The sequence below is a fragment of the Cupressus sempervirens genome, chromosome 9, assembly GCF_028749045.1.
Source record: "Cupressus sempervirens isolate cs-2001-9-10 chromosome 9, ASM2874904v1, whole genome shotgun sequence".
NCBI classification, from domain to species: Eukaryota; Viridiplantae; Streptophyta; class Pinopsida; order Cupressales; family Cupressaceae; genus Cupressus; species Cupressus sempervirens.
Window position 1 is genome coordinate 29895564 of NC_143126.1, and position 15151 is coordinate 29910714.

The 15151-nt window shown below is 41.4% G+C and overlaps 1 protein-coding gene across 1 annotated transcript; it reads left to right on the plus strand.

The window, feature by feature from the left end:
• On the plus strand, window positions 1-4920 carry LOC149537467 (uncharacterized; the record flags this gene model as incomplete). Its single annotated transcript, XM_089798899.1, is given in 5 exon segments — window positions 1-123; window positions 3382-3456; window positions 3542-3604; window positions 3760-3825; window positions 4014-4920. Coding segments are annotated over 5 exon segments (777 nt in total), but the record flags the coding sequence as incomplete, so codon positions are not given.
• Between the last annotated feature and the right edge of the window lie 10231 nt (window positions 4921-15151).

Genomic DNA, 15151 nt, shown 5'->3' on the forward strand with positions numbered 1-15151 from the left:
TGGAGCCGCAACGATAAGCCCTCGGTTTTGGCTTTAGCTCCTGCTTCTACCAGTAGTGACAGTGCAGCTGGTCGTGGTCCGCGTCCATGCGACCGCCCGCTGGGGCCCAAGCTCAAATTCCAAGTTGGTGACGTTGCTGTTTCTTTTTTGTACATATAAATGGTTCTTTTTCACCGTTTTAGGTTTATTTGATTTTGCAAATGGACGGCTCTTTTTGTACATATTTCTCTTTTTTCTTTCCGTTTTGTTTTCTGTGCTCTTCGAAGATTGCTTCTGTTTTGCGTTTGGGACTTTTCCAGGGATTTTGAGAGCAGATCCTGAGATCTGGTTTTATTTATTTTTGTGAGTGTCTTTGGTGGGTGCCGGAGCCGGGGTCGGGTTCGGGGTCGGGGTGGAACTCGTAACCAGCTCTTTTTGTTCCAGTGCCTTTGTGATCTTTTTCTTCTTCTTCCTTTGGTGCAGAACGGTATTGCAGAGAATCAGCCGGTTTATCGCGTTAGGCTCCAGTGTCTGTGCGGCCGACATAACGCACTTGGATCGACGGGTCGGCGTCGATCCGCAGTCGCGGGAATAAACGTACGCCGTTGATGATGGATGTGTTGGGTGGCCACGCGCCAGCGACCCCGTGGGTCCCGCGCTTTATTACCCGCCTGTTGTGGGCCCGGGCTTTGTGTGTGTGCATGCACGAATCTCTTTGACCAACCATTGCTGATAATTTGCTTTCCCTGCAAGGTTTAGAAACAGCGGAGTGTTGCATGCATGGAAAATTTTACTATTTTTAAATTTCATGGTGGGGCCTGCCAAATGCCTGCGGCAACTGAGGCTAATCTTATTGTGGGCTTGCCACGTTGCCTGCTGGCGTGGCATCCGCTTGTTTGAGAAGTTGTTGACGTGGCACCTGCATGATAGACAGATTGTTTTTTATTTTGCAATATTGACACGTAGATATATGCCTGAAGCAGCATTAAGCTTCTAACTTAACCTCTGTTTGCCGTTAACCAAGGGGAGGGCCTCTCCTGGTTTTATAAAACGTAAATGGGGAATTTTAGGGACTTCCCGAAACATGGGGCGGCCGTTTTTGCTTCCCGCTGAAATTTCTTGAATTCCGCCAGATAATGATTGAAGACTTTTTGACTTCTCGTTATTCCGAGGGCTCGATCTTCTCCCATTTTATTAAGTTTTTGAATCTTTTAATTCTATGGGACAATAGAGAACAGAAAGATTGTTTCGAAGGCCAATATGCTTGGTGCTCTCAGCATATACCGGTTTTGAGGATGCGGTCCCATTGAACGGGATCGGACCCCGCCTTTTACTCTGAAAACAGTCCCATGGAGAAGGGGAGAACGTACCTACAGAATGACTGATTCTTGCCCAGTAAACTACCAACATAAGGGTTTTTATTCCTGTGGTAGTTCGCTTGACATCTTTGGTGAATTTCTAAACTGAAAAATATTTACCTTATGATAAGTAGGAGATAATTTCCACAGCAAGTCAAATCCTGATATTGCTATCACGATTTAACTGTGTGATTTACTTTAATTTTGGATTTGGATTCCCTAGTTTAAAATTTGTCACTTAGCAGAATTGGATACATATTTCGCCATATTTAGGCGTTTTGCCCTAAAAGGCAGTCAAAGTTAAGGAAGATCGTTTTACATGAAAGGGGAGATGCGTAATTTTGTTTTAAAAAATTTCAACTTTTAATTCAACTTTCAATGGAGATCTGTCAGAAAAAAGTTTGCGTGACAGGTAAGATCAACCGTCAAAGTTGGGCCATGCTGTGTTCGACCAAGAGATTCTTAGTTAAAACCCACAGGACCACTTGCTGGGAAAAGATCCTAATTTGTTTTAAAAGAATCCACTCAAAAGCTTTTTTGTTAGTCTCCCCTTAATGGGACCTTTTCTTTTGAGGGCAGCTTTAGTTTACGAGGAGATGATGATGCACTCATATCTGTGCTTACTCACTTATTCCTCTAGATTTAGATATGTGGTCTTTTCACAACTCAAGTACAAAATCAGTGGCTTAGAAATACAGTCTAAAGACTTCTAATCTACCAAAGCTCACTCGGATCAGTGTTCCTATACAGATAGATAGATAAGATATGGATTTTTAAAAGCATTAGAAGCACTTGTTGATTATATCGGGGAATCGTAGCCCTGCCCCTAGTGTTCAGGCAACAAGATATAGATGAATGGATAAGATATCCGTGGGGAATATATGACAACTTGAAAACTAGCATGGTTTGTATTTACTATTTAATCACACTCTAGCACTCACATGTACAAAACTCCTGCGAGCCAGCTCCGTGACCTACTGTTTTATACACATTGTTAAAAAGTCAACTGTTTTGTTTAGCTTAAATCCAGAGCATGCTGATTTCTAAAGCTTTTCTCCGGATGGCCACTGGACCGGACAGCTTTCATCCGTAAGTTCACCGTATGATTTTTCAACCATCGTTATTGGTGTTTTTTATTGACACAGTAGAGATAGGAAATTTGGTTCCACTCTTCAAAGTGGGACATAATGGACTGTTTTAAGACTAAAGGGGTTTCCTTGTGTTTCTGCATTTTCTAGATGTTGAATTAGATTAAGATTGAAAACCGGGAAGAATATTTGGAATCTGGTCGGCACTATATCTTAAGATCCACAGTTCCCATCTAGAGTTCCATGATATGATTTATAATTTTTCCTTTGATGAAATTTTGGAAATATATTTGACTGGTTAATCTCTTGACATCGGTGAAATTGGTTTTTCTCATTTAAAATAAGACGAAATTTAAATGCTTATAGGAGCACATTTTGTTGGCGTACTACATTTTGTAGATGTTGGTGCTATCATATTAGATGCCCGGGTAGACTTAGGTCCGCGTAACAGTAAATTTCCATCTGCTCAAACTACCGTGAATGTTAATGCAAGAAAAGGAAGTTTTCACAGCATGGTATTGACATTCTGTTTGCATCTCACAGAGATTACTTAAAAGCTTACCCTTGTATCTTACAGGGAAGTGTAAGCGAAGATTTTCTATTCAATACATTTTTCTTGAAATTTTCAGAGTACATCTAAATGATTTTGTTTTGTAGAACTTTTATTTGGGGTATATATATTTTGTATGTCTTTTAACATTGAATACTTATAGTTACATGGTATCGGTATCGATCTTGTAATTGGTTATCAGAATTCATATTAGCAGCCATCCAAATCCCTATTCAGTTCATTTAAATCTTGTTTTCGAAATCTGTAGATAATTTAATAATTATTGAAGATCCTAAATAAGGAGTGAGACATTGTAAAACTAAATTTGTAGGGTTGAGTTTAAAAATTCAATTTCTAATATTTCCATATGGTTGAATTAAACAATCACATTTCCATTTTGGTACAGGTTGAAAGAAAATCAGGAGTCCACAAGCCTCCCCCTATTGGTAAAGGTTCTATTGGTAAAGGCCCCAAGAAAAAGGTATTCATGAGTTCGTCTCTTTATGTTTCTGGTTTTCGAATTTAACCATAAGGTGGCTGATTGAAAAGAGCTGTCATGTTTGCAGACACTTGCAGAGCTGAAGGAGCTGTTTATCAGACTATCATCAGAAAAGGAAGAGATGGAAAAGGTTTGTTTGCTCTTAATTCTTATTACAAAAACCATTAGGACAGAAATAATTGTTAATAAGGTGTTTTGATGTTGACAGTTATGTCTTATTTCCCAAGTCATTAAATTTCATAATGAAGGACGTGTTATTCTGATGATTCTTCTCTTTTCAATCAGGAAAAGGAGAAGCTATTCAACAGATTTCAGTCATTGAGTGATAAGAATATGTTATTGAAGCGGGAGGTAAATAATAATGTTTTGTTAATTCCATCTAATTAGTAAATCTGATAGCTGACGTAACAGTAAACCAAATTTTCATTTTTTTACATTCAACAGGTATCACTAATTTCCTTTTTTTAACTGTTTTCTCTTTTCTTTCAAAAAGTGCTTCATACTAATGTATTTTAGGGAACTTTCACTTATTTTTGCAGTTAGAATTGAACTTGAGCACAACAGGGGAACCTCAGCCTACTGTCCAGTCACCTCAGCCTACTGTCCAGTCACCGACAGTGTCTTCAGACATGCGATCACCAAACGTGTCAATAGTAGCTGATGCATTAGATTCTTCAAAGAATCTCGTCAACAATTCTTCTACAGCTGCAGCAGTGGGTTGTTATTCAAGTGCTGAAGGGATTTTGCATTGTAATGATATAAGTTCGGTTGGTAAGTCGCTTCAACAAGATTCATTAGCCCCCACAAAGTCTTTATCACATACTTTTGCCATTCCAGATTTAAACATGCCTGCAGAAGATGTTGAAGATTTGTCTGACAACCAAGTAGTTCAGGCAAATAGCAAAGCCATAGCTGCAGCTGAGGCAAGAAAATATAGAAAGGAATGCCTTAGATTGAAACATTCCCGGTCTGTGAAACACGCAAGATGATACTGACAATGGCAATGGTTTTACATGTACTTAATGAAACTGACAAAGCATTACTGATGTTGGGCAAGAATCAGCAATTGTAAATATGGTCTTTCTCTTCACCATTGAAGAGTATTTTGTGAGAGCCCAAACTTCACTTCCTGAAATAGGCAAAATTTAATTATTTTTTTCTAGAGGATTTCACTAGCCAGCAGAATAAGCGTTGAGGAATGTAGATGAGTAAAATCAAGAACATTGAAAATGTAGTTCTTTATAGTCACAGATCTTTTCTCAGGTTTTCTTAAGTCAAGTTAGGTGTAAAATATTGGCTATTTGAACGATGCCAAGTTGCTATGGAGGTGGGATTATTAATTATATTCTTCTATTAATGTCTTCCAATGCAAACAGAGGAATTTAAGGTGTTCCATTCCAAACCGAGGAATTTAATGTGTAGCCGCTCAAAAATATTGTGCTCTTCCACCAGGTGTATTATCTGTTGTTTCTTTGATTTGATAGTTAAAAATCATCTTGGAAAGTGGGAATGACTGTCTCCTCTTTGAGCGTGTTTTTGTTTTCGAGTAGGATTATTTTGAGCTCATTCTGTATGACACTGTGATTTCGGTGGTTACCTAAATTGGGTCTCAAAATTATAAGAAAGCATTTGTGTTCACTAAAAAATCCCACTCAAAATTATAAGAAATCATTTGTTTTTCATGAGTACCTTCTTATTGTAGCTCTTTGACATCCTTTTATGAAATACTCTCCTGTGATTGAACATGGCTCGGTGCCGCCAAAATGCCATATCTCTTAACAAATCTCAATTGAGTAATATAGGGGGTACCCAACTACAAATTATACTGATTTGGAAACGACTGCAATGGCAGGTATTCATTGATGATAATGTCTCTGAGTCCATTTGGACAAGCAAATAGTTACCCTAATTTTTTAATTCTAGTCCATAGTTAAAAAATATTAGCAAAAAGTTACATGGATTGAGCGTTCCAATAGTTATGATAACACTTGTTGCCTTAATGTATAAAATTTTAGCACTTATTGATAACACTCGACTGCTCAAAATTACATGAAATGTATATTTTTAAATATAAAAAGTTGAAAATCATGTGATATCACATCAATGGGACAGATGAAGTGCGACCTAACTTAGTGCATAAGTATCTCCAATTTATTTATTTGACATTTTTGGGCACCCTTAAAGATACTATCGATAAAGGAGTGACTTGAAGTTTTAGAATAGAATTTTCTACCCTAATTGCACATGCGTTGATTTTTAGGATGATCTTGCAAAGTATCTTTTTTTGTATTGTATTCGTAAATTTTAGGAAGAAAAATGAAGTACTAGGGTTGAGAGCTTGCCTTAATTAGACCCCTTGTTGCCATGTTTTGAACCTAAGGTGTAAATATTGTAATGATAATGCTAGAGGCTTGCTAAGGTGATTTAGGTGTGTAGTGTTGTGAAAGGGAGATGAGGGTGATGAAATCAATGTGTGCTAAGAAGGTAATCAATGAACCACAATAGCAATATATTAGCACTCCGGAATTTGACATGGAGTCAAGAATGAAAGAATTTGTGAAGTGCATATAGGATCTAGAATGCTAAGGGAACTTATTATAATTGTGCAAAAGAGAGCTAAGGATAAAAATATTTAAACGAGGGTGAGCCTATTATTGAGAGAGTAAAGATAAAAATATTTAAATGAGGGTGAGCCTATTATTGAGAGAGTGAGTTGTTAGGGAAACATCATGTGAGATTAAGGGTTGAGGTGGGGAAATGATCCCAACTTTCGCTACGATAAGGCAAAACAAGGTTTTGACAACATAGTAGGTTCTTATGGACTACTTTGGTACACTTATAAGGGATTTTAGGCTCATATACATAATGAGTGGTAATTGTATCTAGGAATGACATACTAAAATTTACGAGTGAAAAACACATAAAAAGGAGCAGTGTGTGTTTGGGTATATTAGTTGTGGCATTCGTAGGCCGTAATTCCTCTTAGTGTGAGTGTCAACAAGTCAAATTGGCACTTGTATAATGATAGCCACAAATGATCACTATCATGAGCCTACTTGTGAAATCTAATTATTTAGAGGGGAAATAGACCTAGAGGCATTCATTGGGACATTCACCTTTGAGTATGTGGGATATGGAAGTACACCTACACCACTTCTAGTCTGTGATATGGCTAGAAGATATTATATGACATATACAAATAGGCTATTAGTTAAACAACCCTTGGACCAATTAGGTCACTTTTTGAAGTTGTTTCTTTTTAAATTTAAAAATCATATCTATGGGTTGTAAATCAAAATGGACCCAATAAGCCCTTGTCCAATAGACCACATGTATATGCATATACATAACATAAAAAATGTTGGGATGCGATGAAACTCTTTTGACTCATTTAAGATAAGAGTTCTCAAAAAACTATACACTTATAACCTATTTTTAATTTGGAAGCCCAAAATTTTAATATTACAGTTTTTTTTAATGAAATGGGGGTGGGTGGAAGAAGGTTCTCAAGGAGCAGGGATCAAGAGAGTGAGTGTAGACAAGTAGGGGAGTGAAATAAAATGGAGTGGTAGGAAAGGTGAGAGTGGAGTAAGGGTTTCAGATGCAAAGGAAGATGACGATGATGCAAATGAATGAGGGTTTATGGGATTGTTCAAAACTTCTATATCGGCAAGCTTGAGGCATTTCTCCGTGATTGCTCGCTCCCTCATGATGGTTGTTACTTGCATCAGGTATTGATCTCTATTCTCCTATTTGCTAATGATGTGATTCTTCTAGCATCTTCCCCCAATGGTCTTTAGTGGCTTCTTGATGGCTTGGCCTCTTTTTGTGACTTGTGAGCTTCTTGTAAATCTGGGCAAGACTTGATTTATGGTCTTCAATTGTTTGAGGATGTAAGGGGTTGTTGATTCACAAGATGAAACTCAAAGGCTATGGGCCTATGAGGCAAAGTTGGGTGCACACAGGTGTGGTGTAGGCGAGGCATTGGCCGAGCTAAGGAGCAAGATGGGGCTATGTCATGTGTTGGGCAGACATAGTTGTGGCATAGGATCTTGTCATGGACATGATCCGTGGTGTATCCAATGGGGCTGTGTTGTGAGATGTTCCCTCCAACACAGTTGTGGTGTAGGCATGGTGTGGAACCGAGCCGAGGTGCAATCCTGGGGCTGTGCTATGTGATGTTCCCACTAGCATAGTTGTGGTGTAGGAGAGACATGGAGCCGAGCTAAGGTGTAGCTGTGGAGGGTAAGTGCCGACATGCATCATGGGCAACTTAGGTAGTCGACCTCCCTCAAGAGGGACAAAGAAGAGTAGTCCTTCCCTCTAGTCTTTGGATGAGATTGAGGTGACACATATTCATTGGAGCGAAGAAGAGTAGCTCCACCTTATGATGACATGGTGAGGTTTGGCAACAAGACAAGGGTCCCTAACTTAGTGAAGTGGAGTAGCCGAGCCAATATTGTGGATGTCACCCTATGGGTTGTCTAAGGTTTGAAAGCTGTGGAATGGAGTACCTAGTCTTGTGGTAGGAGGCAAATGGTTTGTTCGAGTAGGAGCATTGGGGTCTTATGGTTAACTATGTGGGGGATGTGTTGTGGAGCTAGCTATCTATGCAGAGCAATATCTAAGGGGTGTGGCACAGGGTGCCCATCTAGGGTGCTTGATTGGTTGGGTTTGCATTGGGATGGGATCTTAGAGGCCGTGGTGGTCCAGAATGGTGATCGGGATGTGTATTTTCGGGTTGGGTTCAAGGTGAGCCAAGTCATGAGGTAGATCTATATCAAGTATCCAAAGAGGTAGTTGTTGGACATGGCTCGAAGAGATGGGTCATGATGGATGGCTAGAAATAGTGGCTTGTGGTGCATGATTGAAACAAGTGAAGTGATTTAGAGGTGAAGCTATGGTGGTGTAGCCGAGTTGGAAATGGAGTACAACGTCCAAGGGATTGGGTGGATCATGGAGCTAGGATGTGGAACTCAAGTATGTCTTGTATTACAAAGGGATCCATGGATTGGGTAAGATTGCATGGATACATGAAGGGGTTGGTTTGAGTGCATCGGATGCATGGGAACAAGACGTTCACCAATGAGGGCATGTAGACATAGACATGGTGTCAAAGCAGTTGGGGCTCAGTGTTTGGATTTAGAGTTTGGCTAAGGTAGTCAACAGTTTTGTGGGGAACGAGGTTGGGCTTCAAGGTTTAGAGGTAGCTAGGGGAGACCAACAAGAGGTGGAATGTCGTGGAGACAAAGTCATCTTAAGGTAACATGCATGATTGGATTGGAGGACTCTAGAATGTTTTGAGGCGCCTTGGTAGTGCCGAGTATGCTGTGGCAGTATGCATAGTGAGCAAGGGAGGACTCAGTGGTCTAAGTTAGCTAGTGCGGATGCAGTGTTCAACAAGGGGGCTATAGTGATTCTAGATGCCATGGTGCAGTGCTTGGCTTGGGTAGTTAGTAGAGTTAAACAAGGGGAGTTGTGGTAGTTCTGGGCATTCAAAGAGTGGTTCTATGAAGATCAAGGGTGATCAAGAGAGTCGAGGAGTTGAGATCGTATATGGTTCGTATTGGAGTAAGGTGGCATTATGGGAGATGCCAAGGTGAAGATATCAAAAGGGGTAAGCCAGGGTTCAACCTGGGGTTGAACAGGGGTAGAGCTTTGAGCCCGAGGATACATGCATGGAGCAGGTAAGGAAGAGAACTAGGGTAAGGAGTGGTTCGGCAAGCACTTCTATTCCATAGGAGTGTTTGTTTAGGCAGTCAAGTGTGTGGGCACATGATGTAGTTTGAAGAGGTGTAGTCTAGATGAACGAAAATGGTTGGACCATATGGGGAGTCAGAAATAGGGATCACCAGTGTCGCACGTGGTTGGAGATTCTAAGGGAGAAGGCTTAACCTTGGCATAAGCTAAAATCTAACCCTGTGACAGTTGGTATGAGAGCTGATTGATCCAAGAACGGGAAGATTTCTATGCGCGATCTTGGAGAGATTGGGCTTTGGTTTGCCCCAACTTTAGTGAGGAGATGACAAAGTGTGACCTAGACGAAGTGTAGCTTTGGGTTGTTCTAGCTCGTGGGGGAGTAGGCAGTGGAGTGTGATCTTTGGTAGATTGGCTTGTGTTTTCATCGACTACCAGAGTTAGCATCAAGGATTAAAGATGATCAAATTGATATGTAGCTTGTGGACAGTTGATATCGACATTGTTGGAAGTGGTTTCATTAGTGGAACTTGGCGTTGGAAGTCGAGATGTGGCGTGGTGTCACAAGACCATAATGCAAGAAGATGGACGTAGTGCAACAAGGTGTTTTGAGTGTCAGAATGCAACTTAAGTGACGATGGTAGCGTCAGGTACATTTAAGACCAAAGTGTGCGGATGGGTTGCAAGGAGCAGTGAGGCGTAGGAGTTGTTGGGGATAGTTTTGAGTAAAGAAGTTGGGTTGTAGGGTGGCTTTGTTGGTTAGTCTCAATGTGGAGTAGGATGGTGTGTGGACATTATTCAAGGTGAAATTGAGAGGCTACATGGAGTAGATTGGAGAGTGGGCCACATGGAACAGTGTGGAGTAGGATCTCCAGGGTGTCGATATGAGGTGCAACAATTGGGCTATGTGGAGTAGTGGGGTGTAGAACTTACCGAGTGTGGGTTTGAGGAGAATGAAGTAGCTAGTGTGAGTGGTGAAGTGTGGGCTTACACAAGGTAATCCCATAGGTGTTCAACATTTGGGGCCATTTGAAATGGTGTGGTGTAGGATTTTCAGGGTGGAAATTTGAGGAGTATGTGTTGATGGTGTGACAGGCAGGCTTGGAGGCTAGGGTAGCCATCTAGGAAGCAGTGTCATGAATCAAGGAAGTTGGGCGATGTGAAATCATGTAGTGTAGATTGATGTGAAGTACATAATCCGAGGTGTAAAAGTATTGGGTTGCCGAGTGAGTGTAGAGAGGCGTAGGGTTGTGGCTTGAAGTGGTTTGGGTCAAATTCGAGGACATGAAGCAAGTACTAAGGAGTCACAAAGGTTCTGAAGGTGTATTGGTGGACGAAAGTTGGGTGTATTCTGGGTTGATGTGTTGAGGATGAGTGGATATAGAGCATGCTGAGGGTTGGTCAATAGTCGAGAAGGATGGCGCAGCAAAAGGCCTGGTTAATGCCAAAGTTGAACGTGATGACTTGGGAAAGTGGATTTGGGATATGTTAAGTGCAGTTTTGTGTAGGATGGTGTCAACTACATTATTTGAGGAAGGTTTGTGTAAGTACTAAGAGTAGCACAATGTTCTAGAGGTGAATCAATAGATGAGTGTTGGTGATTAGTTTGAGTTACAACGTTGTCAACGAGTTGGGTGTAGGGCACGCCAGAAGGTTCTTTAGCAAGAAAACAAAGTGGCACAATAGGAAGTCAATGAGGCTGAAAGTTGAACATGTGAACTTGGGAAAGTCACTTGGGCTTGTGCATCAAGGTGGTGGAAAGCTTGTCTTTCAATGGATGTTAGGAATGGAGTCTTGGGTAGTTGAAGGTGGAAGACAAAATTTGAGTTGTCAGTGGATGACAAAAAGGTGGCTGAGTGGAGATGAAGCTTTTGGTGTGTAGTTCTCTAGGTGTTATTGGGGATGGGAAACTTAGTTGAAGTGAGACATGGAGTGGATTAATGCAGAAGGGTTAGTTTCTGGGATGCTGGCAGCACTAAGTATGTTGTGGTAACAAAAGGTGTGCATGAGAGGTGTAATGGTGATAATGACAGTCATTGTTTGGAATACAAGGGCATCTGTGGATCCGTTCGACAAGTTGTGGTAGTGGTTGCTGGTATTGAGAACATTGCCTATTTTAGAGTGGGGGAGGATATAAGGGTCTGTTGATTCACAAGATGAAACTCAAAGGCTATGGGCCTCTAAAGCAAAGCTGGGTGCACACATGTGTGGTGTAGGCGAGGCATAGACTGAGCTGAGGAGGAAGATGGGGCTATGTCATATGCTTGGCAGACATAGTTGTGGCATAGGATCTTGTCATGGACATGATTCGAGGTGTGTCCTATGGGGCTGTGCTATGAGATGTTCCCTCCAATATAGTTGTGGTGTATGCATAGTGTGGAATCGAGCTGAGGTACAATCCTGGGGCTATGCTATGTGATGTTCCCACTAGCATAGTTGTGGTGTAGGTGAGGCGTGGAGTCGAGTTGATGTGTAACCACGAAGGGTAAGTACTAGCGTGCATCAAGGGCGGCTTAGGTAGTCGACCTCCTTTACGAGGGATGAAGATTTAGGTGACACATAGTCATTGGAGTGAAGAAGAGTAGCTCCGCCTTATCATGACATGGTGAGGTTTGACAACAAGACAAGGGTCCCTAACTTAGTGAAATAGAGTAGTTGAGCCAATGTTGTGGATGGCACCCTATGGGTTGTCCAAGGTCTGAAAGTTGGGGAGTGGAGTACCTAGTCCTGTAGTAGAGCCAGATATCTATGCAGAGTGGTATCTAAGGGGTGCAGCATTGGGTTCCCATCCAGGGTTCTTGATTGGTTGGGTTTGCATTGGGATGGGATCTGAGAGGCCGTGGTGGTCTAATATGGTGATCAGGATGTGGTATTCTGGGTTAGGTTCAAGGTGAGTCAAGTCATGAGGTAGATCTATATCAAGTATTCAAAGAGGTAGTTGTTGGACAGGGCTCTAAGAGTTAGGTCATGGTGGATGGCTAGAAATAGTTTCTTGTGGTGCATGACTGAAACAGGTGAAGTGATTCAGAGGTGAAGCTATGGTGGCGTAGCTAAGTTGGAAATGGAGTACAATGTTGAAGGGATTAGGTGGATCATGGAGCTAGGATGTAGAACTCAAGTAGGTCTTGTATTACAAAGGGATCCATGGATTGGGTAAAGATTTCATGGATACATGAAGGGGTTGGTTTGAGTGTATCAAATGCACGAGAACAAGATGTTCACCAACGAGGGCATGTAGACATAGACATGGTGTCGAAGCAGCTGGGGCTCAGTGTTTGGATTCAAAGTTTGGCTAAGGTAGTCAATAGTTTTGTGGGGAACGAGGTTGGGCTTCAAGGTTCTAGGGTAGCTAGAGGAGACCAACAAGAGGTGGAATATCGTTGAGACAGAGTCATGTTAAGGTAACATGCAGGATTGGATTGGACGACTCTAGAATGTTTTTAGGCACCTTGGTAGTGCCGAGTATGCTATGGCAGTATGCGTAGTGAGCAAGGGAGGACTCAATGGTCTAAGTTATCCAGTGTGGATGTAGTGTTCAACAAGGGGGTTATAGCAATTCTCAATGCTGTGTTGTAGTTGTTGGCTTGGGTTGTTGACATAGTTGAACAAGGGGAGCTGTGGTAGTTCTGGGCATTCAAAGAGTGGCACTATAAAGATCAAGGGTGATCAAGGGACTCAAGGATTTTAGATCACATATGGTCGGTATTGGAGTAAAGTGGTCTTATGGGGGACATCGAGGTGAAGATATCAAAAGGGCTAAGCCAGGGTTCAGCCTGGGTTGAACATGGATAGAGCTTTGAGATCAAGGATGTGTGCATGGAGTAGCTAAGGAAGAGAACTGGGGTAAGGAGTGGTTCAACAAGTACTTCTATTCTATAGGAGTATTTGTTTAGGCAGTTAGGTGTGTGGGCACATGATGCAGTTTGAAGAGGCATAGTCTGGGTGAATTGAAAATAGCTTGACCATATAAGGAGTTAGAAGTAGGGTTGGAGATTCTAAGGGAGAAGGCTTAACCTAGGCATAAGCTAAAATATAGCCCCATGACAGAGGACATCACACCTCCTTTATTACATCCAGGGTACTGAGATCAAGATTGCATCTTCATATACTTACTTGGGGGTTAAGTTTTTTGGACCTTAGTTCAGCCTTAGACCAGCCATGTAGCCCTGAGTCAAAAAGGGGCTTGACTTCCTCGCTATTCTTGAGTGATAGTATTTTGACACCACTTTCAGTACACCACGACTAAGATGTCCCTTCTTGACTCCCTGGTCAAGCTGACTATCCTCTATGGTTCTACTATTTGAGGCCCCTCCCTCTTGGAGTTTGATTGGGCCTCTGTTGAGAGAGTCCAAACTCTTTTCCTTCGACACATTATAAGGTGTCACTGGTCCACATCGCATAACATCATTCTAGCAAAGTTTGATGCTCACCCTTTCAGATTGGGGACCGTCTTTGATTTAGTTTGACTTCGTCATTGGTTTTAGAGCTTTGCTAATTCCTCCAATGGTCGTCACAAATATTCCTACTTGGCTTACTATTTCATTTGGAGGTTGTAGGTTCATACTCTGGACACATGTCTCATTGTTGGTACACCCAAGTCTCTACCCTCTTGGGTTTAACTGGTATTAGTTTGGATCATCTTCCCCCCTTTTAGTTTTGTCTAGAAACTCCAACCCATCTTCTTTCACCTTAGTGGGAGTTGAATGAGCATGTTAGACTTGACATCTATAAACAGTATGTTATAACGACCTAGAGGAATCCTCCTAGTGGGCTCTACCGCGTATGGCCTTCTATGTTGAGCATTTCCTTGATATCTAGGATGGGATCATCCTATGCCCCTAGTACCTCACTCGTCATTGGATTCAGGTTCTTCACATCTCTTTGGGATCCTTTAGAGTGGGATCTCACTGGCTACATATTCAGACTGATCATTAGATCGACAGGGAGGACAGGATTTGTCGGCTTTGTCACCTCAGGGAGGTTGAGACTGAGTCTCGCTTTATTTTTCATGTCCCATTTACTACGAGATTGGAGAGATATTCTATTGTTTGTTTAGAGTGTTTCAGTCTCTTCCCTCATTCTTTAGATATATTGACCAACACTGTCTTGCACTCTACCTTCAAGAGACCATGCAACTTTGCGAGCACACTATATAGCTCTAGCTTTTCTTGACATCGACCCCTATGTAGCTCATCACCTCTTTCTTCAGTCCTACAGTCCTTGCCTAAGGATTGAAGCAGCCTCCCTATACTATCTTGGGTCACACCAGATCTATGAGATCCTACAGATATCACACTCGACATCAACCTTCCAGAGTACCTGATTGCTCTAATGCCCACCTTTCCATTATGGACTACTTCTCTCTTGTGAGGAGTTCTTAGTTATTGTTATTCCTTTTGTTGGTTCTTTTGTTGTTTTGCTTTCATGTTCTTTTTGCAGACACCATTTGGTGCTCCCCCGGTTGGCGTTTGCCCTTTGTATTGTTTCTAGTCTCTTAGACCTTTGTTGGTCTCCTGTTGGACATTAATAAATTTATCTTATCTTATCTTATCTTATATGAAGGCCCTTGGTTTATGGATTCAAATGACCTTAGCCTTCACAATTGGTCACTTGGTTTTAACTTGAGGGAAAGAAAAAGTTGTTTCTACCTAGGTTCATTTGCTTGGGCTGCCATTGGAATTTTGAATTAATATTTTCAAGATAATTATCAATTTTTCTAGAAACTATAGTGTCATGGATAATATTTCTAAGTCTAAGAAACACCTATTTTTTTGCAAGCTCACGGTTAAAAATTAGGCTCTACCTACCCAATCATCCTATCCTCTAAATCAAGGAATTGGGTGAAACATTTTGAGGATGAGGACTACCTATTGAAAATATCAGTATGCAATAAACAACTTGGGGGGAGGTGGGGGGGAGTTGAATCAATTGTGACCAACTTAAAACTTTAAACCATTGGTCACATATCAAATATGTAAAA